This window comes from Andrographis paniculata, unplaced genomic scaffold (assembly GCF_009805555.1).
Source record: "Andrographis paniculata isolate CXL003 unplaced genomic scaffold, ASM980555v1 Contig77END, whole genome shotgun sequence".
Lineage (NCBI taxonomy): Eukaryota > Viridiplantae > Streptophyta > Magnoliopsida > Lamiales > Acanthaceae > Andrographis > Andrographis paniculata.
This window is the reverse complement of record NW_026137614.1, coordinates 2,808,670-2,834,483: the sequence shown is the minus strand read 5'-3', so window position 1 is coordinate 2,834,483 and position 25,814 is coordinate 2,808,670. Positions and strand designations below refer to the sequence as shown.

Genomic DNA, 25,814 nt, shown 5'->3' with positions numbered 1-25,814 from the left:
TTTATGACTCTGTTTTCATTACAGCGGTCATATTTATTATTATTTTCACTTCTTTGTTAAAATTATTTGATATATATTTATAATTCTAACAAAAATATGTTTTACAACTATTTCATAATATAAAAAATAATCAATTTTTAATATTTTAAAAATAATTATAAAAAATAATAATATAATAATATATATTTTTAATAATCATAATTATATACTCTCACGTCTCACTTACCGTCACCTTTCCATTTTCGTTTTGTTCCGCTTGTTCTGTAACTTTCTTTTTAGAAAAAGTATTATATTTTTTTAATTTCATTTAAACTTTTAAATTTATTTTTTAATTTTAATTATACTAATTATGTATTTTAATTTTAATTTAAAATTATTTTTATTAAATAATAATTACTTATATATTTTTAATTATTTACTAATTATATTTTTATGTATTTACAGAAAAAGGATACTATATCCTAAATAGAGAAAGTATTTTTCAAAATTTATTAAAAATAATATTGAAAAGATATTACACAAACAAATCCTTACTATTTATTTACTTTTATAAAATATTTCATTCAAACTACTCTGTCAAATAAAAAAACCACCGTCTAATAAAAAAAAACAAAACAAAAAAAACCACCAATTAAAACATTTGAAATTTGTGAATTTCATTTATATTTATTTTTACAGTGGTAAGTCTGGGAGTGTCTGCAACGCGTTGCGCAGGTGGTGCTCCGCTCCCATTGCTTCCCATTTTCGATCAGCACGGCAGATTTCCAAAACCCTATCTTTCCGATTAATTGATTATTGCGAATCTTTCGCGGTCAAAATTCCCCCAATTTGTAAGAGCTTGGCGGAGCAAGCAGGGAAGCATAAATCCCGAGTTTGATCGGGTGAGAAGAAGAAAATGTCGGTTCAAGAGTATCTGGACAAACACTTGCTGTCGCGGAAAATCGAGGATGCCGTTAATGCCGCCGTGAGGTCAAAGACGTCCGATCCGGTGCTTTTTATCTCTAATCACATGAAAAAGTCGGTGCCCTCGGTTATCACCAAGGTTAAAGCCCGGCAAATTCTGGATAGCAGAGGAATTCCAAGTATTGAGGTGGATTTACACACCAATAAAGGCGTTTTTCGAGCTTCCGCGCCCAGTGGCGCCTCTTCTGGGATGTAAGTACTGTAATCTCTGTTCCTTCTGTCTATGTTTTCATTAGGATCCTAAAGATGGAGTTACTATGATCTGTGTAGTTAGACTGGCAATTAAGCTATGTATGAATGGGTGTGATGAGACTGAATATAAAGTTTGGTTTGTAACTTGATCAACTTCTTGGTAAGTGTCAGTTTGTAGAAATATAGATCCAAGATATTGAATTTACGTCTCAATCATTAATAATGAAGCTGGAAGCAGTGCTGAAGAAGATAGGGCATCCTTTTTGATTGTCTACTCAGGGTACCCATGCTTGTTACCTAATTCCACAACGCAAGTTGTTGTCTAGGGATAGTTAAAAATACAAAATTTAATGGTAGAGGTACAGAAAAATAGAGAAAATGTGGAGATGGTTGAGGAGGACAATTGGAGAAGAAAACCAGATGAAGCTGAGGCATGTAACATGTATCGATCTTTCCATTGATATAGTTATTCTGAAAGCTAAGGCTTATGAATTTTGGAGCTTCTAATGTTTACTTATGTGGCGATGCCAAAAACACAGGTTCATACTTGCTAATGCCATTCATAGAGATGTCGTCTAAGATTTCATAATCAGTTGAGATGATGTGACAAAGGATTTCAATATAATTATAAACTGTCCTGGGCATTTTACTTAAGAAGACTGATTCAAGTAGTGTAATACTATTGAATAATCTCAACTGCTATTGCATGCAATAGTTATTTTATTTTATAGGATTCATGGTGGATGAGGAATAAAAAACCTATTTTATTTTTTATTTTTATCATTTGCTTGTGTAACTAAATTATAATAGAAGGATATTCTGATGTTATGGCAGTGGGCTTATTTGTTGAAATGTATGTTTCTTGAATTCTAGTTTTAATATTTCCTGCCCATAATGCCTTCACACCAATTATATATTTCTTTTATTATTAATTTTTTTTTTCTGTTAAACCGTGTTTAAGCTTCAATATTTACTCCATATAAATGTTAATTCATATTGTATGCACACACGTTAAATATGCATATCATTGATCATTAGTTCTGTAACTTGTCTTCTCAACCCTCATTATGCAACATTTTATCAATGAATATATATAAGAGCAACCGAGTCATCAAATTTACCCTTCATACCTATTTAACTTCATGTAAACCTGCATTATCTCATACGCCCAAGATTACATCCAAATAAAGCTATTATGGCACCTTTTGGCTGTTCCTTTCCCACATTTGCTTTAAATTTCTCTTTGCCTCGCTGTGGTTGATTACCTCTTCAAAGCTATTAGTAAGTAGTCTTATTCCACCACCTATTAACTTCTATTGAGCAAACTTTCATTTAGTTGATAGGTTTGGAAGCAAGATTTTTACTATTATGTCCAGATAGAAAACTGCCATTTTTGAATTAGCAATGGATTTCGGAAGTTCTCTTGTTAAATTTTATGCCCACCTGTTGTGATGAACCCGAATACGTGATCAACCCTTTTTATATTTTTTTCCTTCTCTTTGAGCAGTACTAAACTGAATGAATTTTATTTATACTTATATATGTATATCTACTGTATAAATTCTTATTTCTCTTTCAACTTATGTTGCACCAAGTTTTGTTCGGAATTCAAACTCATTCTGGGCCTATTATTTTTCAAGCCTATTATTATGCCAATTTAATTGCAAATTCTTGAGAATGTAGTATGTTTGGTTGTGTTGAAAAACACAACCTCCACTATGGTTCTACAGGAATCTATTTTTTTCCCCTTCCCACTAAACAATATATGAAACACATTTTTCATTTAAATATTACGTTGACGATCTATTTTTTATTTAAAGCATCACATCAAAACACTTATTTAAAAAATATTTACCATTTCCAAAATATTCTGAAATACAATAACACAACCAACCAAACACTTTCCTTATAATTATAGGCATTACTTAGTTTTTCATTTAAAATTTTATATCGAAAATCTTGAGACATCACATTAAACATCTATTTAAAAAGTTTTTACTATTCCAAAACAATCCAAACTACGGAAACACAACAAATCAAACATGTTTTTTGTATGCATTACTTGGTTTTATTTTTCCTATTGTTGCTAGATAGAAGATATGCGTTCTGAAATCTCATGAGTTATATGAGGTTATTATATCGTGCTGTATTCAGGTATGAGGCAATTGAACTGCGAGATGGAGAAAAGGGTACATATCTTGGCAATGGAGTGACGAGAGCTGTTAAAAATGTTAATGAAAAAATATCTGAGGCTTTAATTGGTATGGATCCAACTCTACAAGGCCAAATAGATCAAGCTATGATAGATTTGGACAAGACTGAGAAGAAGGTACCAGGTTTATTTATTGTGCCTACGTGTATTTTGGTGTGCATGTATATCTGGGAGACTTAAATTGATGTGACATTTACTGTATGCATCAATCCTGTTTACTCTTTAGTTGGATGCCCTGCTGTCTGATATGAGATGCTGAGTCCTATCATTTCTGCTAATTAAGGCTTTTGAATGTACTTATGGATAGGGTGAGCTTGGGGTAAATGCAATTCTGGCAGTCTCGATGGCTGCCTGTAAAGCTGGGGCAGCTGAAAAGGAGGCATGTATCCCAGATTAATTTCAGAAATGTTCTCTTTAATTGACAAAGTATCTTGTTCTGAATCTGATTGGGTTTTACAAATCATTTTCAGGTGCCCCTCTACAAGCACATTGCAGATCTTGCTGGTAAAACAAGCCATAGCATTCCTCTACCAGCTTTTACTCTCATTTCTGGTGGCAAACATGCTGGGAACAATCTTGCAATTCAGGTATGGTACATATATGGTTGGGTTTGTACATGATAACTGTTTATTTCTTTACGTAAACATCCATCAATTTATTATTCTGATTGTTCTAAGCAATTCAGATGGCTATTTTGTATTTAAACATGTTAGAAATTTTGGGGAAAATAATGAAATTGTCTTCTTGATCATCAAAATAAGAAGCCTATATATAGGCAATATAAAACAGACTCGATAGACTCAAATCTAAGTAATCTAATATAATGGATATGACCAAATCTAAATCTAAATCTAACAAATCTAAAACTAAATATCTAAAATATCTAAAATATCTCAACAATATTATAACTTATCTATTCTTTAACACTCCCCCTCAAGCTGAGGAATAGATGTTTTCTATTCCCAGCTTGGATACAAGATCATGGAAACTCGAACTGTTCAGCCCCCTCTGATGGAACATAGGACATACATACTAACCCTTCCTCCAGTTTTTCTTTGATGAAATGTCTATCAATTTCAATATGCTTTGTCCTATCATGTTGTATAGGATTATGAGCTATATTAATAGCTGACTTATTGTCACAGTAAAGCTTCATAGGACCCTCCCATTTGACTCTCAAATCATCCAAAATGATCCTCAGCCAAAGTAATTCGCATAATCCTTGAGCAATTGCCCTAAATTCTGATTCTGCTGATGACCTTGCCACTACATTCTGCTTCTTGCTCCTCCATGTCACTAGGTTACCTCCAAGAAAAGTACAATACCCTGCAGTTGATCTTCTATCCACTAGGGAGCCAGCATAGTCAGCATCGGTGTAGGCTTCCAAAGTAAGAGTGTCATTCCTTTTGAACAAGATTCCTTTCCCTGGATTGCCTTTCAAGTAGTGCAGTACCCTGTAAGCAGCTTGAAGATAAGGTTCTCTTGGATCATGCATGAATTGGCTGATCAGACTTACAGAATATGCTATGTCTGGTCGAGTGTGAGCAAGGTATATAAGTCTGTCAACCAACCTCTGGTACATTCTTTTATCCACAGCTGGTTCTTCTTTAGCTTCTCCCAATTTATAGTTTGGATCTATTAGAGTAGAAATCGGCTTACACCCAATCTTCCCTCTTTCTGCCAATAAATCAAGCACGTACTTTTGTTGAGATATGAAGATCCCTTGTCTGGAATATGCCACCTCAATACCGAGGAAATACTTCAATTTCCCTAGTTCTTTTATTTCAAATTCTTTCATTAGTTTCAACTTTAATTCGTGCTTCTCTTTCTCATCATTTCCAGTCATTATGATGTCGTCCACATAGACTAAAAGAGCAGTCACTCCCCCTACAGCTGAATGCTTGATGAAAAGCGTGTGGTCACCTTGGCTTTGTTTGTACCCAAATTCCTTCATGACTTTTGCAAATCTACCAAACCATGCTCTAGGAGATTGTTTTAACCCATAAAGGGCTTTTTTTAGTTTGCACACCTTGTTACCAGTGTCCCCTTCAAATCCTGGTGGAATGTTCATGTAGATTTCCTCATTTAAGTCACCATGGAGGAATGCGTTCTTAACATCATATTGTAGCAGTTGCCAATTAAAGTGAGCAGCCAATGATAACAAAATTCTTACTGTGTTCATTTTTGCAATTGGAGCAAATGTTTCTTGATAATCCACCCCATTAGTTTGAGTGTATCCTTTAGCTACTAACCTTGCTTTATATCTTTCAAGGGATCCATCAGCCTTGTACTTCAATGTAAATATCCATTTGCAATCAACAATGTTTTTTCCCTTTGGTTTATCAACGATCTCCCATGTTTTATTCTTCTCTAATGCATTCATCTCTTCTTTCATAGCATCCCTCCATTCCCTTCTTGACAATGCCTCAGACACATTGTGAGGGATGGCAATGGTGTTCAAACTCATAATGAATCCCTTTTGGGCTGGCGATAGACGCTTAAAAGAGACATAGTGAGATAGAGGATAGAGTGGTCGTTTAGTGCATTCTCTGGTTTCTTTTCTAACAGCAATGGGAAGATCTAGACTAGTAGTTGAATCAATGGACTGTTCAACAGATTGTGTGTGTAAAGGTGGATCTGATCTTACCGTGATTTCTTTCTCAGAATTTGGATTGGATTCTTGGACTTGTGTCAGTTCAGGAACGGTCTTTCTCCTTGAATACACCTGAGGAAACTTTGGAAAATTGTGAGTGATGCTGGTTGGAGAAGGAGGCGATATGGGTTCAGTGACAGGATTGGGTGACTCAGATGTGACTGGTTCAGAGGACTCAGGTTCAACCGGAACATGAGGAGGGTTTTGTTCCGAGTGACTGCGGGGTGGCACATACGGAAGGTCAAGGGTTTTAAGTGGTTCGAAAGACTCACAAGTACTATATTCCATTATTGAAATCTCCCCCTGAAGAGAGGACTTGAAAAAAGGTCTATTTTCTGTGAAAGTGACATCCGCAGAGATGTAAAATTTTTTGGTCAAGGGGTTGTAACATTTGTATCCCTTTTGAGTGGATGAGTAACCGAGGAAAACACATTTGATGGCTCTAGGGTCTAGCTTCCCTCTATGTTGTTTGTGGACATGAACAAAGGCGGTACACCCAAATACCCTAGGAGTGAGGCCATTTGAGGTTCTGAAGTGAGGGTAAAAGCTATGAAGGGCCTCTATGGGGCTTTTGTTTTCTAACACATGGGAGGGAAGTCTATTTATCATATATGTGGCAGTAAGAACGGCTTCTCCCCAATAGGACTTAGGAACATTCCCTTGAAACAGTAAGGCTCGGGTGGTGTTGAGTAAATGCCCGTTCTTTCTTTCAGCTACCCCATTTTGTTGGGGTGTCTCCACACATGATGAATCATGGATAATCCCCTGTGATTGAAAGTAAGGTGACAAAATCTGATTGAAATAATCTCTAGCATTGTCTGTCCTAAAGCTTTTTATTTTGACCCCAAATTGATTTTGAACCATTGAATGAAAATTAGGTATAACAGTGCTAACATCAGATTTTTGTTTAAGAAGAAAGAGCCATGTAACCCGAGTGCAATCATCAATTAAGGACATAAACCAACGAGCCCCAGAAACATTAGGTACAGTGGAAGGACCCCATATGTCACTATGAATCAATTGAAAAGGATGAGAACTTCTCTTATTGCTAATAGGAAAAGGTGCACGGATATGTTTTGCCAATTCACAGATGTCACAATGAAATTCAGAAATATCTAATCCTTGGAACAAATGAGGAAACATTATTTTTAAAATCCTAAACGAATGATGACCAAGACGTAGGTGATATAGCCAAATGGAATCTTTGTTCGAGGAACTAAGGAAAGAAGAAGGCAAGTTACTCTTAGGTTGGTACATAATTTGTCTAGGACATTCGTGCACACAGATTTACCTGAAAGAGCCATTGAACATGTTCCCGAAGGCTTCTCAAGAGACCCCAACAAACTTCTCAATCTCTCAATTTCTTCACTATTGAACCCCTCTATTACTGGATTTTCCTCAATATTGGGCTGCTCTGCCATATGTGCTTGAGGCCTTTGCTGCTGCCCCCCACGGTAACCCCACTCTCGGCTTGGAGGTTTACCATTCAGCTTCCAACGCTTATCCCTTGTATGCCTAGGTTTCTTGCAATAAGTACACCAAAGATTGTCTTTATTTTCTTTCCCATGGTTATCTCTACCAAAGTGTTTAGGCATATCATTCTTTCCCTTAAAGATTGTTTCAGACATGACTTAGTGAAGAAGAAAAATTCACAGCAATTAAGGCCAGAACAAAACACGGCGATAAAGGCTGCTTGAAGAAGACTACAAAACCCTAGAAAAAGTCCTAGAGCTCTGATACCATGTTAGAAATTTTGGGGAAAATAATGAAATTGTCTTCTTGATCATCAAAATAAGAAGCCTATATATAGGCAATATAAAACAGACTCGATAGACTCAAATCTAAGTAATCTAATCTAATGGATATGACCAAATCTAAATCTAAATCTAACAAATCTAAAACTAAATATCTAAAATATCTCAACAATATTATAACTTATCTATTCTTTAACAAAACAATCTTGTCAGCTTGATAATTAGTTTTGATTAGGATAGTCGTTAGTTACCTTTCGTGAGTAATCTGAATTCTAATCTAGCTATGCTTCAATATCATAATAATTTCAGCTGTTGGATGTGGTGTTTTAATTTGTTTCTTTATATTTAATTTTAATAACTATATACATTTATCCTAGTTAATTGAATAGTTAACACTGTAGACAAAATGTTATCAGGGAATTATGGTTCTTCCTGTTGGTGCGAGAAAATTTGAGGAGGCCTTGCAAATGGGATCAGAGACTTATCATCACCTAAAGGTGAAGTTTCCTCAATTAAAAGAAAGGCCTGTTTTTACTAGTTTGAAGATTGTTATTTTTTTCCTAATTTCTTCTTACAAAATATCTGCATTGTTTAATTCCTACTTACATTTGCTCATTTCCCCAGTTATATTCAAAAGGAAAAATGGAATGCCATCTTTTGATGCTTTATCAGTTCATCCTTTTGTTATCTTTATGCATGACTAGTATTCTAATCCTTAATGTTTATTATTGTTCATCAATGCTTCTTGTATGAACGATTAGTGGGGGATAATATATTTAGTTGATAACACTTTATATTGAAGAGACTCTGAGTAACTTAACATTTAGTAGGATAAAGAAGTATATTCAGGCTTCCGTTTTTAACTAACTGAATTGCCAGTTTGGCATCTGTATACCATATCTGTTTACTATTTTTTCTTAGTTCATCAGGCTGTAATTACAGAAAAGTATGGTTCACATGGATGCAATGTTGGAGAAGATGGTGGTTTTGCTCCTAATCTTTCGAGGCAAGTCTCTTTATTTAATGCATCTGTTGACTCCTATCAATTAACACTTTATTTTCCTTCTCATATGGGCCAGGGTGAAGACTGCTTTTGATCTGGCTATTTTCTATCTGTTTGTTTGATCAGAGCAATTTGTTGTATAAATTAATCTCACTATGTTGGTGCAATGGAAAGTGACCATTGCTTCTCTCCTTTTTTTTTTGTCACTTCCAGCTTGAAGGAAGGCTTGGAATTTGTGAGGGAGGCCATTGAGAGAACAGGATACAATGAGAAATTAAAGATAGCAATTGATATCGCTGCTACTGAATTTTGCATAGGTGATTTTCTCTGTCTTTTGTCACCCCCCTTTCATCTATCAGCAGTAATCTTACTAGACAACTGATATAGGTACCAAATTCATCTGTGCCTTCCCAATACGTTCTCTCAAAATTCACTTCCTTTTCTTTACTTTTAAACAAATGACTCCCCACCTCATGCCCTTACTTTTTCTTACACATACCAGTATAGTGAGATATTCTGGTGTAGCTAGATGATTTGTGTTTTGGGGGTAGCTTGCCATTAGAATAAAAAGAAGCGTGTGCTATTGGAAGTAGTTGCCTCTTCATTTATTATCAATCAAAACGAAAGATTTATGCTTTTAAGCACTTGAGCTGTTTGTTCATTGTCGAAAGAAGTTTTTTCCTCTTTTGTTTCTCTACTATAAACACCCTGAGATGTTACCCAGGTTTGTTAGTTTTTTGTAGAATTCAGAAGCAGTGTATAGCAATTTGGTCGTATCTGTTGTATACCCAATCTGGTATTCTCATAATTCGTGATTTTCTTTTCTTTTTTCACTTTCTTTTCCAATGATAAACTTTTATGTAGTATAAAACTTCTCAGCTGGCTTTTCTCTCAGTTTCAATTGCATAGAGTGGCAGATCTATGTGTATTGTTGTATTGGAGAACTACTTACCAGCATTATGTTACTTTTAGCTTCAAGAATGCTTGTTTTGGTTGGAAATGACAATTTTATTTTATTTTGACATGTGCCAAACTCTTGGATTTATGGAGCCATAGGATTCTGGTCATACTTGAATGAATATTTTCTTCTGGTTCATTTAACATAATATAATGTTTGTTGATCTTTGAGACACCTTGAAAAAGTTTATTCTCTAACCTTTTTTTGTTTAGGTACCAAGTATGATTTAGACTATAAAACACCAAACAAATCAGGTCAAAATTTTAAATCAGGAGAGGACTTGATAGAGATGTATAAGGAACTCTGCAAAGGTATTTTTCTTACATGAACTTTTCCACTTTGAGTCCTTTGGTTTCTGTACTGTGTCAATGCATCATATTGCAGTTTATTTATTTTATTTTATTTTATCTAGAGTTACCTTTTCTATATAAAAAAAAAGTTCCTACGAACATGATATTAGTTATTTCACCAACTTTAATACCTGTGTTGATACTCTCTCAGCGTACCCTATTATATCAATTGAAGATCCATTTGACAAAGAGGATTGGGTGCACTCCAAACATTTCACTAGCCTTGGAATATGCCAGGTTTGGGTGCTTTTTCTGAACAATTTTTTGTTTTCAAAATTTTCCTAGTGAGCCCATCACATCAAAGTGGGTCACCAAAACCTGCAATCGAGCAAACTATGCATTCAATCATGAGTTGACCCAGAGCCACTAAACTGCTTGCTTACTCAAACCAATCTACATCAATTTGGAATTTAACATTTCCAATTTGCAGACCACCTTCCTCTCCATTATAACTCATAGCATCATCATATTTGAATCAGAAAAATAAAGAGCACCCAAGTAAAATCTATATTTATTCTACTTTATACACACATATTTCCTTCTGAAAGCGGTTTCTTGTTTCAGGTTGTTGGAGATGACATATTGACATCGAATGCTAAACGAATTGAGAGAGCTGTACAGGAGGCAGCATGCAATGCTCTTTCACTGAAGGTATGCCATTATTGTTTAGATTAGGTGGTTATTATTTGTGTTGATTCAATTTGTATCACACCTATAAATAGGCTCCGATTTCATTATCAATAATTTATAGCTCAGAAACTATTTCCTATAGCTCCAAAATTCTCTCAAAATGTAACAACTTCCATTACAAGAGTTTATGCCTTTCGGGTTTTCTCAGAACAGGGTTATTTTCAACACAAGATAAATGAGTGAAGGAAACAAAAACCTGGTAATTCAGTGTTTGTCTGTTGTTCTTTAACTGCAACTGTCTGAGATTGTTTCCAATTTGTGATTTTGTTATATAGCCAATAGATATTTAGAGTATTGTTCAATGCATGAAGCCGTACTTGCCCCTTAAAAGTAGAACTTGACTGGCCTTAACCTCTGGGCAAGAATTGATGGTAACATAATAGCATATAAGCTTGTGATACATGGATCTATTCTTTTAAATTAAGTGAACATGACAAGGTGCCTATCTTCCATTTTAATTTGTTTGTTGGTTTGTGGTTTCTGACTAGCACAGATGATTTCTATGTAATAGCATTACTGAAGGATTTTAAATTTTTTATTGTCTATAAAATGACTGAATCACTCCTCCATTTTTTCTCCATCTATAATGCTCAGGTCAACCAAGTGGGAACTATCACTGAGATCATTGAAGCAGTCAAGTTGGCCAAGGATGCCAACTGGGGTGTGGTGATATCTCAAAGATGTGGGGAAAGTGAGGACTCTTTTATTGCTGACTTAGCTGTGGGTCTTGCTGCTGGTCAAATTAAGGCAGGAGCACCTTGCCGTGGGGAGAGACTGGCCAAGTACAATCAGGTTGATATTCTATTTTAATCGCACTGGTTCCCGGGAGTTTTTTTTTTTTTTTTTTCACATCGATAGTTCTTACACAGAGTATGACTTGATAAACACCAGTAGTTTGATAATATGTTTTTGTAGTTGGAAATAAACATCACTGTTGTCAAAATGATGAGCATGCATGAAGTGCATGAAAATATTTATTATTATTATTACTGTTATTATTATTATTGTGATTGTGCAGTTACTCAGAATTGAGGAAGATCTTGGAGATCAATCAGTCTATGTCGGTGATGACTGGAGAGACTGATGTGAGCACTGGCTTGTTATATTCGCAAAGATTTTTGTTCTCCAGTTCTGTATCAGCTCCAATACTAGGCAAGTTGCTACTACTGGTACCAAATGAATGTAATTCTAGCCTATAGTCAAGACTTAGTAATGCTTGCTTAAAATGGTTTGTGATACTTCATTGTGAAGGTGGTCCAGTTGCAGCCTAATTTGAGCTGTTGAACATGAGTCATTCAATTTCACAATTTTTCTGAGTGCTTTGGGAAGGTGTTGGAATGCTCAAAGAAGGTTCGATTTCAAATCTTGTTATGTTTCTCTCATCATCAATACTCAGATCTTTGTGAATTCGACTTCCAATTGCATGCCATGATGGTTTGGTTTGAGGAGATATGCTGTGTGCATTTTGGACAGGATTTGATTGAAGTTGGTTTATGTACTTTTTACCCAAGATTTCTCTATAGAAATGAAAGCCTCACATTTTACGTCATTTTGCATTAAATATTCAAATGAGTCCTACATTACTTTTAGAGCTTCATAATTATAGTTTCATAATGGTTAATGCAATTTTTATTGTTCACCTAAATTTGATGTTTCTACGATGTTTGAAGCAATCATGCTAAATTATGAAATTGTTGACATTTGTGGACTTGTTTACTACACATGTTTCAATGATATAGAATTTTGCATGATATAAACCCAGGGTCAAAGAGGGCAATCTCTTGATTGTATATACTTACTTTTCCAATTGTGATATTTTGTAATGATTAGATAGATCTTCATCATATGTATCTATACAGAACAATATTATTTCCTCTGCGTGCTAACAAGTGACACATTTTGCTATTTAGGGCTCACTGACAAATAGACATTTTCATTTAAAATATCTCATTATTTTATATAAAGTACCAAATTACATCTTTCAACATGCATTTTTTGTTAGACGCGAGTCCTTACAATCCAAGGGTATTTTAGTAAATATATCTGAAAAAATGAATGGATGGAGGATCTTTATCAAATTAATTCGAGCTTTGCTCAAGGGTATTACCTTCCGTATTTCAACTTTGGCTTATCTAGAGAGACAAGTGTCTCAATGGAGTTTTTAATTGGTGTCCCTCTATCACTTACAGTATTTGATTTTTTTCCTATTATTATTATTTTTCTCTAGTGAGGCAAATAAATTATTTTATATATTTAATATAGTATATGTAACAATATAATAGAACAATAAAATGATGTATAAATACTTGATACTTGAGCATTTGACACATTTAGGGTGATAATGGACGTCTGCTATATCAAGATGTGATTTTGTTACTCATGACATCTTCAAATATATCACTTTTGTTTTGATCAATGAGATTTACTATCATATGGTTGCTATTTTCTTTTAGTGAGGCTTGATACAAATTGATAAGGTGTCTAGCCTATTGGCAACCATGTGTCTAGTGTCCCTTTATACCACACTTGTTGCATATTTCTTTATAATTTCTCTTTCGGTCATTGATGTGTCTTTTTTGGGGTTTTTATGGTCTTATATCATTATTATAGTGGCGAACTTCAAACCTGCTAGGATCACTTTTTTGACTACTGCCTTGTATTCGACTTTTCACAGTATTTTACCCATTGTTGGTTTGAAAGATTGGGTCAAATTTGCTTTAGGAAATGGATTCAAACATGTAGGCATGGATTAATGATCTTTCAACAGTAGTTTACTGTTCACTTTTGCCAACAAAAGACAAACAATATGCTCTGAATACCTTTTTAGTCATTTTTTTTTTCTTATGTTGCTGCAAAACCAAATTGGAGTTATGGAGTATGGAAAATATATTTTCTATCATATTGATATCAATAATATTTTCAGGGATTAATTTATGTGACAAACCTTTATCGTTTTAGTTCTTTTAAGTAAAGTCTTGAAGTAGTCTTGTATTTAATCCATATTTACTAAAAAGATTCTCTGGTATGTAAATATTGTTATGTGTTTTGATATGGCACTGCGTGGAACTGAAATGGATTAAGCATGTGCTAGCACCAAGTAATGATTTCGATTTAATTCTTGTAGATAAATATTGATTTGAGGCTAAAAGTTGGCATTACTCTATTTTAGCACACATGTTAATATTCTAGAGGACATTTTCAATAATTGTGCGCTATGAATTATTTCTATAAAAGAGATAAAACGACCAGGATGATAAAACGTGCCACATATGATACTAAAAAAATATTTATCTCATATTTTCACCACATAAGTTCAATTGAGATGTGATTGTGAACATGGTGAAATCTGTTAGCTTGTGCCGTTTATTATGGTGAGCCTTTTGACTTTATGTTCAATTTCAGGTGATTGTATGTTTCTTTCAAATTATTTCACAAGTTGGATGAGTTTATTTAACTGTAAGACATTTTGTTTTAAGTTATTAATCATTATAATATTGGAGGATTGTCCTTACTTAGCTTAGCATTGTTTTGGCTCATTGTATAACTACCCTTGACAATAGTTTACTCAATGTCATAGATTCTAAATGCATCTCCACATTTATTTGCCATGTTAACTAATAATGACAAATTGCATTTTTTGTATAATACAAATCATAGGAGAAACAGGACAATATTTTGGTCATATGTTTTTTTCTTCTTTATTTGATTGATGAATTTTGTAATAATTACATATTTTTATCATTTGTTCTATTCGTTGTTTTAATGTGATATTTAATTATCTGAATATCATTAAAGTTGTAACAAATCCATTGTGCTCGACTTGATAACAATGCATTTATATTTTAATCTTGGTTAATTCAATGAGATTAGTTCTCCAAGCATTTTATTTGGTGTGTGAAAATATTTTTTATAGTTTAACATAGTGTGTATAGATGAACTGCTAATGTGACTAATACAGCATTGTCGACTTCAAATTTATTGCATTTATTGCCAAGTAGACAATACATGCTAAGAACCTATTTAACTTGAATGTGTTGTCTGTTCTATTTTATATGCGTTTTGAGTTAATATAAATTGTTATTGTGGGAGCAATTGTATTATATATTGTATGAATTACTATTATCATTTAATAATGGAGCTGTTAACGAATTTGTGTTCACATTTGTTCGTTAACGTTCACGAGCAAGACTCGTGTTTGTTCGTTAAGCTTTTGTAAATTCGTTCGCAGTGTTCGAGTTTGGCTAGTTAAGAATTTTATTGTTCGAGCTTGTGTATGTATTTGGCTTATTAAGTTCCATTAAGCTAGTTCGAGTTTATTTTACATTTTTCTTAATTCATATATAAATTAAAGTAGAAATTTAAAATTATTTTATTATTTATTTTAAATTGATATTTTATTTATAAATTATAATTTTATATGTATATACAATATTGATAATAATATATTATTTTAGCGAATATTCACGAATAAAGTTTGAGCTCGTTTATTAAACAAATTAGTCTGTTTATATTGTTTGACTTAACTCATTTACGGTCATGAATTTGCTTTATTCGAGTGAAATCGAGCTGAACCGAGGCATTTGTGTTCGGTTCGTTTAACAGCTTCACCATTTTGTGTAAAACCGAAGTTCATACTACTAAGTCATTACCTATCCTGAGTCATAGATGTATAGATAATGGGTGTGATTGTTTGGAGGGTTTGAGTTTTTCTTCGTAAAACTATTGAATTGGAATAGTTTATGATAACATATAAATATGTGTTACTCTGAATTTTTGAATGTGAAATTAATTATATATATAATACTCAGTCCCTTTTATAAAAGGTTGTTTGGGTATTGTAGTTGATTAAAAAATAATAATATTTTATTGATTATTAGAAGTGTGTAAAAAGTTTTTGATATTTTTGCCTTTTAAATTTAAATTTATGTATAAAGTAATTATATGTGTAATGATACGTTTTTAATTTAAATAAAAGTTAAAAAATATTTTGGTATCAATGTATGATTACTAGTAAAAATAGAAAGTGATATTTTTTAGTGAGACAGACGAAAATAGTAAAAGTAATACTTTAAATTAGGACGGATAGAGTACTTAAAAAAAATAACACATGTGCTTGATTCGATATTTTTGAAAAGGTTTGGTGAACAATAAAATTTTTAAAAGTTATCCAAACATAACCTAATAAATAATGAACATGAGAAATGCCATTATCAAAGACAATAATGCGACAGAAGTAAAACAGTCAATGAGATGATATTATATAAACATGCATATAAAATATTACTCCATCAGTCGATAGAGTAACTATTTGAAATTTTATAGCAAATTAAAAAATAATACTCCCTTCGCCTCAAACAAGGTGCTACATTTAAGTTGGACACGAGATTTTAGGTGAGAAGTATTAAGTAGGATAATTGAGTAATTAGGTAATGTGATGGAGATAGAAATATATATTTTATTTTTTTTTTATTAGGGTGATATGATGAGATAAAGTGTGGGGATATAAATTAACTATAATTAATTATTTCATAATTTAGAAATGTTGTAGGGTGTTTAGGACGTACCGCAAATGAAATATTGCACGGTGTTTGAGACGGAGGGAATACTATTTTATTAAAAGATTTTAATATTTTTGTCATTTGCCTAATGTATAAAGTAATTGTACGTTTAATAATATATTTGTAATTTAAGTAAAAGTCAATGATATTTTGGTATTAATATATGATTATTTTTACTAAAATTGAAAATAGATAGGTGTGAATGGGATATACAAAAATGGTAAAAATTGTACATTGATTTGAAACAAATGAAGTATTTTTTATAAAATAAATTTCTAATATATTTTATTGATTTTTTTTTTCTCTTTCAGATTACATCATAAACATAGCATATCTTTTAAATTTATTTTAATGATATATATTACTATTTTCGTCAATTTACAAAGTATATAGTATTTGTTTTTGGTATGTTAATATGTAAATATTAATGTACTATATTAAAATGCAGTATAAATTAAAAGAAAATGATAAAAATACTTTTATTAATGTCTTATTATTTAAATATAATAATATTTTTATAAAAAATATACAAATATGAAATATTTTTAACATTAAGTATAATGACTTAAAAAATAAATACAAATTTATTAAGGGTGTGTTTGTTTGAAGGTTTGGATTTTGAGTTAGGATTTGAATAGTAAAAATTTTGAATTTAAATAGTTGTATGATGTGATATAAATAGGTGTTGATGTGATGTTTTGAATGTAAAATTGATTTTTAGTATAATATAAAAAATAAAAAATATGTGTTTGATTTGATGTTTTTGGGAGAAAAAAATGGAATGAATAGTGTATATTAAATCCAATCCCTCAAACAAACACACCCTAGTAGACAAAAGAAAGAAGTACTTATATATCAAAATTCACATGAGCAATATTTTCTTCGACTCATAAAAAGCTCAAAAAAAAAAGGAAAAAAACTCTAGAACTTAGAATGATATATATATATATATATATACACTGATGGATTATGATGTTAACTGAGATAAATCAGTACTATGATGATATATTGTATGGATATATCTCAACTACTAAGATCAATTGTGATTTGTTTTGCTGTTGTTGTCGTAAAAAAAATCACCACCGATGGTTTAATCGAAAAATCGTCAAAATTGATTTGTTCGAAGGATTCTCCAGTCTCAAAATAAATTCGGACTATCTAATGGTGATCTTGTGAATAACAAGATGAGAAGACAATTTTGAATTGAGAAGGTAAGATCAATGCTGGAAATTAAAGAAAAAAGATTAGAGTTCCATTAAAAATTGCAGAAAAATTGAAAGAAATGATGAAGTGTTGAAAAACCTGAAAAATAAAATTAATGCTAAAAGAAAAATAATCCGTAAAAATGATGATAATGATGTAGAACCTTTGGAATATCATTTGTATTCCCTTGGATGTCAGATCCATAATTAGATAAGTCCTTTTAAAAATCCGCAGTCGTTACTAAAAAATACGCACTGGATAAACTCCCGGTCGAACCTAATATCCTGCAAATTAGACCTGATGAGAAAGTCACACTAGCCGAACCATATATGGCAGGTGACCTGAGACGTCGGGAGTTTGAACCCATGACCTCACGGACACAGGTCCCAGCTTTTCTTTTTTTCATAAATAGTAAGGAGAGTATATTTTATTAAAAAAAATATTGAAAATACTCAAATGCATAATTTAAAAACTTTTAATCAAAACATTACTAGTATATTATATTTCAGATTCCATCAAAATGCCATCTCCTAAATCTCATTTCAAAAAAAACAATCGAAAATCCATCACAATCCAATAGCAAACACGAGATATCAAGTCCCTAAAAACATACACTGTAACAGAAAATTGAAAACATTAATGGAACAGAACAGCAAAACAATTGTACAAAGCTAACCTCGATCATGATTGATGAAGACGATGGATCAGGCTTTAGTCTCTTCTTCGTCATCCTCAATCTTGGGTGCCAAGTAGAACCTCACGTATCCCATTTCCGCAATCTTGTACTCAACCACCACCGGAAGCTCCGACGAGAGGCTTATGGTCACCGTGTTACACAAAGGAGTCGCCTTCGTGAACGAGTTCAGATACCGTAGAGCAAATGTCAGTGACACCGGCTCGTGCATTTCTATAGACGTTTCGTCCTCTGGCTGCGTAAGATCAACCGAAACTAATAACATGATCGATCGTACCAAGAATCGAGATATTGATTGATAGTTATTAATAAAGGCCTGGAAGAACAAACCTTGTCGACTGTGGTGTTTTGGCGGCAAACGATGTTTGCTGTCCCAATATCTCCGCTTGTTGAGAATTTTACGCCTTCCTTAGTAACAGAGATCACGACTGGAAGCAGAAATTGTAACAGTTAGTTGATTCGAATAAGGGCTAGGCAGCAAGTGGGGAATGTTGTTGAGAACAGTCAAGAGTTTGCGGTGTTACCTGTGTCGCCAATGCTGCTGAGATCTTTGCAAATCCTTGCAAACTCTGCAGATGGCATCCTGACTATGGCATGGTACTCAGCTTCGGGAATCCCGAGATGCTCGCTGTCGATATCCATGAGCTTCATCTCAAAATCTGCAATCTTGTCCTGAGCTGCATAATATCGAACAAATACATTTTATTTTCGATTCAAATGCATATTTAAAACAAACCAAATACATTTGACTAGAAAACAAAACAAAGTGAAATTTCATTATCATAAAAAGGCCCCAAAATTTTATCTCAAGATTTAGATCGAACTAATCAGTTGACACAAGTATACAACTAAATAATCCCTTTTTGACATGAAGGGTGTGTTTGTTTGGGGGATTTAATAAGATTTCTACTATTCATCCAATTTTTTTCCCCCAAAAACATCAAATCAAACACCTATTTTTCATTTTTTATATTATACTAAAAATCAATTTTACATTCAAAACATCACATCAACACCTATTTATATCACATCATACAACTATTCAAATTCAAAATTTTTACTATTCAAATCCCAACTCAAAATCCAAACCCCCAAACAAACAAATGGAATCAGATTTCCTAAAACAAACCAGAGCCTCAGACTGGAATGGAAACAGCTCGAAAGAGCCCCTGCCCTCTTGCGGAAAGTAGAAACAGAAGAAAATTGGAAGGCATGATGTTAACAAATTGGTCGACTACAACCAGAAAAGGAGAGCTTGCCCTAACGATGAGTAAATATTTCATAGTAGCCTCATTAAACAGTAACCCTTTTTTGTTAATGAGTCTAAGTTCCTTCTATCTTTCTGACTCTTTAACAAGGCGATTGACGACACAATGCAATACAATATAGTTTAAGAAAAATAATTTGTTGAATTAATTGCAATACCCTAGAACAAAACAGTAAAATCATTATGTGTTGATATGTCACAAAATTTTCAATATGAAATCAAACTACTATTGTTCATTTTCTATATTTCTCTAAAAATCAATTACTCCATGGTATCAGCAACTATTTAAATTCAAACTTTTACTATCAAAAAATTCAAATCCAAACAGGTTCAACACTACAAAGAAATTCAGATCCTTCCTTGACTACATTTAGACTTACCATTAAGCGCATATAAATTAAACCATGCAGTTATAAACAAGTGAAAAGGAGAAGAAAACACAGCCAAATGCTTAATAGCAGTAGCAACAAATGAATTGGAAAGGGAAATGGTAAAATGGAACATACTGGGGCTCTCGAACATGAAGGTTATGGTATCACTGCCGTCGTCAGCCTTGAGAGTGACGATATCATCGTTTCCAGCGCACTTGAGCATTTTTGCCACATTGTTCAGGTTCATCCCCATGGAAATGTTGCGGTCGCATCGATAGTGCTCAAATCCCTCCGCTCTGAGCAGCAAAGCCACCAACGCCACATGGCTTGAATCCATGGCCTGCAGGGAGAATCCCGTGGCTGAGCAATCAAAATTCGCATCGTTAATCAGATCCTTGACGGCTTCCAGGACCTTCTTCAACAGACTCCCCTGCACCATCCTCAATTCCAACATCTTCTCCCCTCGCAACGAACCAAGATCGCTCCACCTTCACGCTGCGCAAAAGCTTTGGAAATGAATTTGGAGGGAAATCGTGTGTTTTAGGGTTCGAAAATTTGGTGATGAAGGAAGTGAAATGAGGGAATTAGGGTTTATACGATGGAAGCTGAAGAGTGCTGAGGAATTAGGGGTTTTAATTGGCGGGAAATGAATTCCCGCCATCAATAGAAAGATTTTTGTTTGGGCCCGATACGAAAGCCCATATTTTCATAAGGCTCAAAACTGATATCTGTAGCTAAACTAAATGAGCCCAACAGGGCCCAATTCAAAATAAAATTTTAAAATTATGGATTAATTTCAATTTATTTATTTATTTTTTAACTTATAAAAATATACTTACTCGGGCCCATTTCAATATAACTTTATAAGTTTTTGTAGAAGATTTTTAATATTTACTTAGCCACTTTAAGGTATTTTTGATATTTTTGCGTTTAATATTTATGTGCTTCATCCGTCCGCCTCTAAAGGTCATATTTACCTCATCATTGTACTTAAAATTAAAAATATCTTTATATTTGTATAACTTTTTGTACAAATGTCATTATATTAATATTAAAGAAAATAATGGAAGTATTTTTATAATTTTTTCTTAATTTATAATTACGTTTTGATATAATAATTAATATTAAAAAATTAACACGCAAAAGGTAAATGAAACCATTGAGCCGAACGAAGATAGTATAATTAAATTATGTAGACAACACTATATTTGTTATTATGTAAAATGTTAAAGATATTTAATATTAATATGTGATTACTTTAACTATATTATAAAATAAATATTTTTTATTGAGATAAAAAAATATAATAAAAAATATATTTTTAGTTAGGATGGAAGATATTATTTTTTCAATAAAATAATAAAAAAAACAAAAATACAAATTCAAAGTGAATAAACGTTTCTTTTACTTGGGCAATACTTTTTTAAACCGCTATTAAATATATAATTATAATAAAACTACTATTTTATATGATTAAATAATACTCCCTCCGTCATTCAAATTTATGTCCACTTTCTTTTTAAGTAAAAAATTATTACTCCCTTTGTCCCACATAATTTGTCCTTATTTTCTATTTTCGTCCGTCCCACATAATTTGTCATTTCATTTTTTGGAAAATTAATTATACACTTTAATCATATTTTAAAATTTAAAATTTAATTTTTTTAAATCTTAATTAAACTATTTAGTTATCTTAATTTTAATTTATAATTATTTTTACTAATACATTTCTTAATTGTTTACTAATTATACTTTACCTAAATTTCCGTATCTACGGATCCATATTACATGGGATGAAGGGAGTATATTTTTATACTTTTTTTTACTATAAAAGAAAAAAATATAAAAGAAAAAAATAACCATTATTAGTCACTTTTAGTAAAATTCGTACCGGTCAACGACCACACATTTGCACGACAGGAAGTAATAAAATAAAATAATCAAATGTTTGATTTCATAAATCATTGCGTATTATTATTACTATTTATCTAAATAAAATACTATTTTATTTATAATATAGCTCATGTTTAAATTATTTAGTAATGAAAGACGCAATGAACTTTTAGCATAAATAATATTCTAAGATAACTGAACCACACCAATTTGGTGAGGATTAATTATTTATGCCGAAGTTGCCCTTCATTGATAGTGTTGTTTAATAAATCAAAAGTAGAGACAAGCAATCAATATCATTCAATTCAATCGTAGTAACAATTTAAGTTAATATTTACTTTTAATCAATATAATTAAATTTTCCTAAAATATACTTCAATTATATGATATAATTTGTGTCAAATTGCTATTAATGAATGGTAAAATTGTCTTTTAGCAAAAATATGATTAGAATAATTAAATTGACAATCTAGAGAGGTGAAATGAAAATGACATGTATTATTATTTTTATTTTTCATAAAATAAATGGCGGCTGGTGTGCTTTTGACTTTATGTAATGTTTAGTATTATTAGGAACTCATTTTTGTCTATTGGATCAAATATCATTTTAATGGTTGACATTTACGAGGGTAGTTTAGGAATTTTGAAGAAAAATAGTTAAATGTTAATTAATTAAAAAAGTTAAATTTGTTAACCAAATAAGTTATATTTGTTAACGTTAACTTACATCAATTAAAAATATATGCAATTAAGTTTTTTTCTAATAAAAATTACTTGAAAACGTATTGATAAACACAATTTCCAACTATGCTGTCATAATATCCCTAATATGATGTCTTAAAGGTAAAGTGAACACAATACATATTATCTTAAATTGATGTTCACAAACTCGCAATATGATGTTATATTTTTAAATAGTAAATATCAATAAGTAAATTTGATTTCTGTATTTTTAAAAATTCAAAATATACACGTATATCAAAATTAACCTCAATTAGCGAAATTATTTTTAGAAAAAAAAATATTCACATTATTGCAGTAATTGTTTATGTATTAATTTTTAAAAAATTCCTTAAATGAGTACTTTTCCCAAATCCTCAATTATTCACCCAGCCCTAACCTATTGTCTGAAATGAATTCACCTTGTCCCCAATCTCTAGCTAGGCCGCTGCCACTTTCCCTCCCTGGCGTCGACCGCACACCACTGCCGCCAACCACACATCAATGTTGTTGTTCGCCTCCCATCCCCCACCAAAATAACCCGAGCCTTAATCCAGTTGTACCCGTACAATCAATTGCAATTTTGAGTAACACCATCGCACTCGATCCATTTATGCTGTTGACTAGTCAACCGCCGCCACATCAATAGCGAAAACAAAAAAAATAGTCCTAGAACCCTCCGTGAAGCCCAAACCAAAGAGAACTAAGTTCATACAAGTTCCGTGTGTTCCCAAGAAGATTTTCAATATCAATAACACCAAGCTCTTTTGACTTATTGGCGAAAGGAAACAAATTTGTGCTAATCTACTTTTACAGCCAGATAACATAGTTGACCAGTATGTTCGGGAGAAAGGAAGAACATATGCATCAAAGGAGCGTGCGTTAGCCAAACTCAGGAAGGCTGCAGAAGAAGAAGAACAGAGAAAAGAACGTCCATCACGTTATGAAACAAGAAGTACTGTCGCGCATGGAAGGAGAAGGGGGGGAGGGGCAGGGTTGGTTAATGTTGAACATATTTGGTTGCCTTTTTGTTATGATTGTGTATTTTTTGCACGGTTCTTAGCCGTAAATATGTATTTTTGTTTAGATGCTTGATAAAAAAAATTGTCCATGTTGGTTCTCTGGTAGATGGAAGAACTATTTCTATGCATAACTTGGATTTAAGTCGATATCCTTATCTGATTTTTATCTTACATTTATATGGTATATAGATTTAGGCTAGATGATGTCCATCTCAAATAAGTATGCTATATGAATAGTATGTTTACGATTAAACCTTTTTGCTCTCCTTTTTGCACGATGTATACTTGTTATATACTAGGATTAAATGATATATTATGACTATGTTAGATGAGACAATTGTTATTAATTGGATCCATAATTTATATAGGTATAATGTGTATTTTAAATAGATATGATGATTACATTAGAATCATATGATAGATATACCGCTCTCATACTCAATACTTGTTTTTATGTGATATATTGGATGATTTTTTGTCTTATATTCATATGATGCTGCAAAATATCTTAAATCGTGACGATTTTATATGACATGCTTGCCTGATATCTATTCATCCATTAATACGATGTGTAGGTATAGTTTGGATGATGTCAATCATAAATAAGTATGTCATATTACTGATATGTACTTATAAGGATTGAATGATGTATATGTTAGATACGACAATGATTGATTTTTTGCATTTTTGAGGATCTATTTTTGACTTTTTTTGCATAGTAAAACCTCGTCTATGTGCGTAATTACAATATGATGTATATGCATCATTAACACTTGAAAATGATGCGTTCTCCTAGTAATTGGCGCCTAAAGAAGTGAATAATACTCAACTTTGTAAAATATGATGCACATAGTTTAATGAATTGATGTATATAGTATAACATTATGATGATAATTCAGCCTTCCAACTATGCTGTCATAATATCACTAGCAGGTAAACTAAACATATATAATACATATAATCTTAAAATGATGTTCACAAACTCGCAATATGATATTATATTTTTTAAATAATAAAATAATCATTATAATAAATAAGTTTGACTTCTGTATTTTCTAAAATTCAAAATCTACATATAAATCAAAATTAATCCCAATTAATGAAGTTATTTTTAGAAAATGACATTCACATCAATCGTGATTTTTTAAGGTAATATTTTACCTATAAAAACTTAATTAAATCTAAAATCGATTCAAGAATTAATTTCGATCATTTTGTTTTATTCCCCACATCTATGCGCATAACTATTGAATTTGACAAATAATGTAGAATTAAAGCTTCGTAAGATACTATTGAATATGCGTATTCTTTTAAAAATAGATTTTGGTTATGATTCAATACCACCTAACACGACCACCTTCGTGCTGAATAACTAATAAAAGTACGATGTATGTATACATATAATTGATGTTGAATGAATACAAATATGATGTAAGATAAATTCTCCATATGTCACTTTCACGATAAATGGGGAAAAAACAAAATTTACTGCGTTCGTGACTTTCTTGAGTTTCATCTTCAACCACAGGGTGCCAGCACTAACTGGAATACCCATCATTTTGATCCATCTTCTTCCAAGTTGTAACTTCACTAGTTTATTTTTTTGGATCGATCAATGTCGGTGGAGAGCGTATAATTTTCTTTCTTTTATTATTATTTTTTTATTTTATGGTGTGAGAATGTCAGTGAGTTCACAATAATAAAGAAATATTACATGTATATATATCTCCTTAGTTTATGCATGAATTTATGTTTTCCTTATTTATTATATAATGTAATTTACTAATCATCCCCTTTAAATGATTTTAACCGTTCATTTATACAACAAATCCTATAGCTATAATTAATTAAGGATGATCTTAAATTATAAATTCAAGATCATATTGGAACCAAAAATAAATACATAATTAATATGAATAAAATCACTCATATTAAACACAACCTTAGTTATTAAACCGGATAATATCATTTTATCCAATTTAATCATTTATTTACTTTATATACTACAAGTCTAAAAATTGAAATTATCTTTTAATTGGTGATTAGCATATATATATCAATTCATGTGATAATCATATTAAGTTATAATTAAAAACTATGAGTATGTTTTGTATGTTCTATATGTTTTTGTGTTGTGATTTTGAATTATATATATATATTTTAAAAAATAATTATTTTATTTGATTTTTTTTATATAAAAAATTCACCTATATATTCATTTCTTGATATTGAAAAGCAAGAGCATGGTCTTGTAAAAAGGAAAAATCTAATAAATTAAACAAGAAACCTATTAAATTATATATTAAAGGAT

At 31.8% G+C, this 25,814-nt stretch overlaps 2 protein-coding genes across 3 annotated transcripts; one reads left to right on the top strand and one right to left on the bottom strand.

Moving 5' to 3' along the window:
* The first annotated feature begins 678 nt into the window (after window positions 1-678).
* Window positions 679-12,324, top strand: LOC127239283 (cytosolic enolase 3). Of its 2 annotated transcripts, XR_007836110.1 has the most exons (13): window positions 679-1,155; window positions 3,310-3,484; window positions 3,675-3,746; window positions 3,838-3,954; window positions 8,191-8,271; window positions 8,704-8,780; window positions 8,991-9,094; window positions 9,948-10,046; window positions 10,237-10,322; window positions 10,650-10,736; window positions 11,370-11,567; window positions 11,794-11,927; window positions 12,027-12,324. XR_007836110.1 is itself a non-coding variant. In XM_051257362.1 (12 exons), the coding sequence occupies exons 1-12, from the start codon at window positions 896-898 to the stop codon at window positions 11,857-11,859; spliced, it is 1,422 nt and encodes a 473-aa protein (XP_051113319.1). In that variant the 5' UTR covers window positions 679-895; the 3' UTR covers window positions 11,860-12,324. The 2 variants fall into 2 exon arrangements, 1 of the variants encoding a protein (XP_051113319.1); XM_051257362.1 differs by having other exon boundaries at window positions 11,794-12,324.
* A 5,627-nt stretch (window positions 12,325-17,951) lies between these two features.
* Window positions 17,952-20,482, bottom strand: LOC127239285 (proliferating cell nuclear antigen-like). Its single transcript, XM_051257363.1, has 4 exons — window positions 20,004-20,482; window positions 18,755-18,907; window positions 18,561-18,658; window positions 17,952-18,465 (listed from the first exon to the last, which is right to left on the bottom strand). The coding sequence occupies exons 1-4, from the start codon at window positions 20,320-20,322 to the stop codon at window positions 18,241-18,243; spliced, it is 795 nt and encodes a 264-aa protein (XP_051113320.1). The 5' UTR covers window positions 20,323-20,482; the 3' UTR covers window positions 17,952-18,240.
* Window positions 20,483-25,814: the final 5,332 nt, after the last annotated feature.

Coding starts and splice junctions, on each gene's coding strand:
- LOC127239283 (XM_051257362.1), top strand. CDS start 896: ATGTCGGTTCAAGAGTATCTGGACAAACACTTGCTGTCGCGGAAAATC. Junction 3,747..3,837: donor CTGGGGCAGCTGAAAAGGAG/GCATGTATCCCA, acceptor AATCATTTTCAG/GTGCCCCTCTACAAGCACAT. Junction 10,323..10,649: donor CTAGCCTTGGAATATGCCAG/GTTTGGGTGCTT, acceptor TTCTTGTTTCAG/GTTGTTGGAGATGACATATT.
- LOC127239285 (XM_051257363.1), bottom strand. CDS start 20,322: ATGTTGGAATTGAGGATGGTGCAGGGGAGTCTGTTGAAGAAGGTCCTG. Junction 18,908..20,003: donor CTTCATGTTCGAGAGCCCCA/GTATGTTCCATT, acceptor GATATTATGCAG/CTCAGGACAAGATTGCAGAT. Junction 18,466..18,560: donor AAAACACCACAGTCGACAAG/GTTTGTTCTTCC, acceptor GATCTTACGCAG/CCAGAGGACGAAACGTCTAT.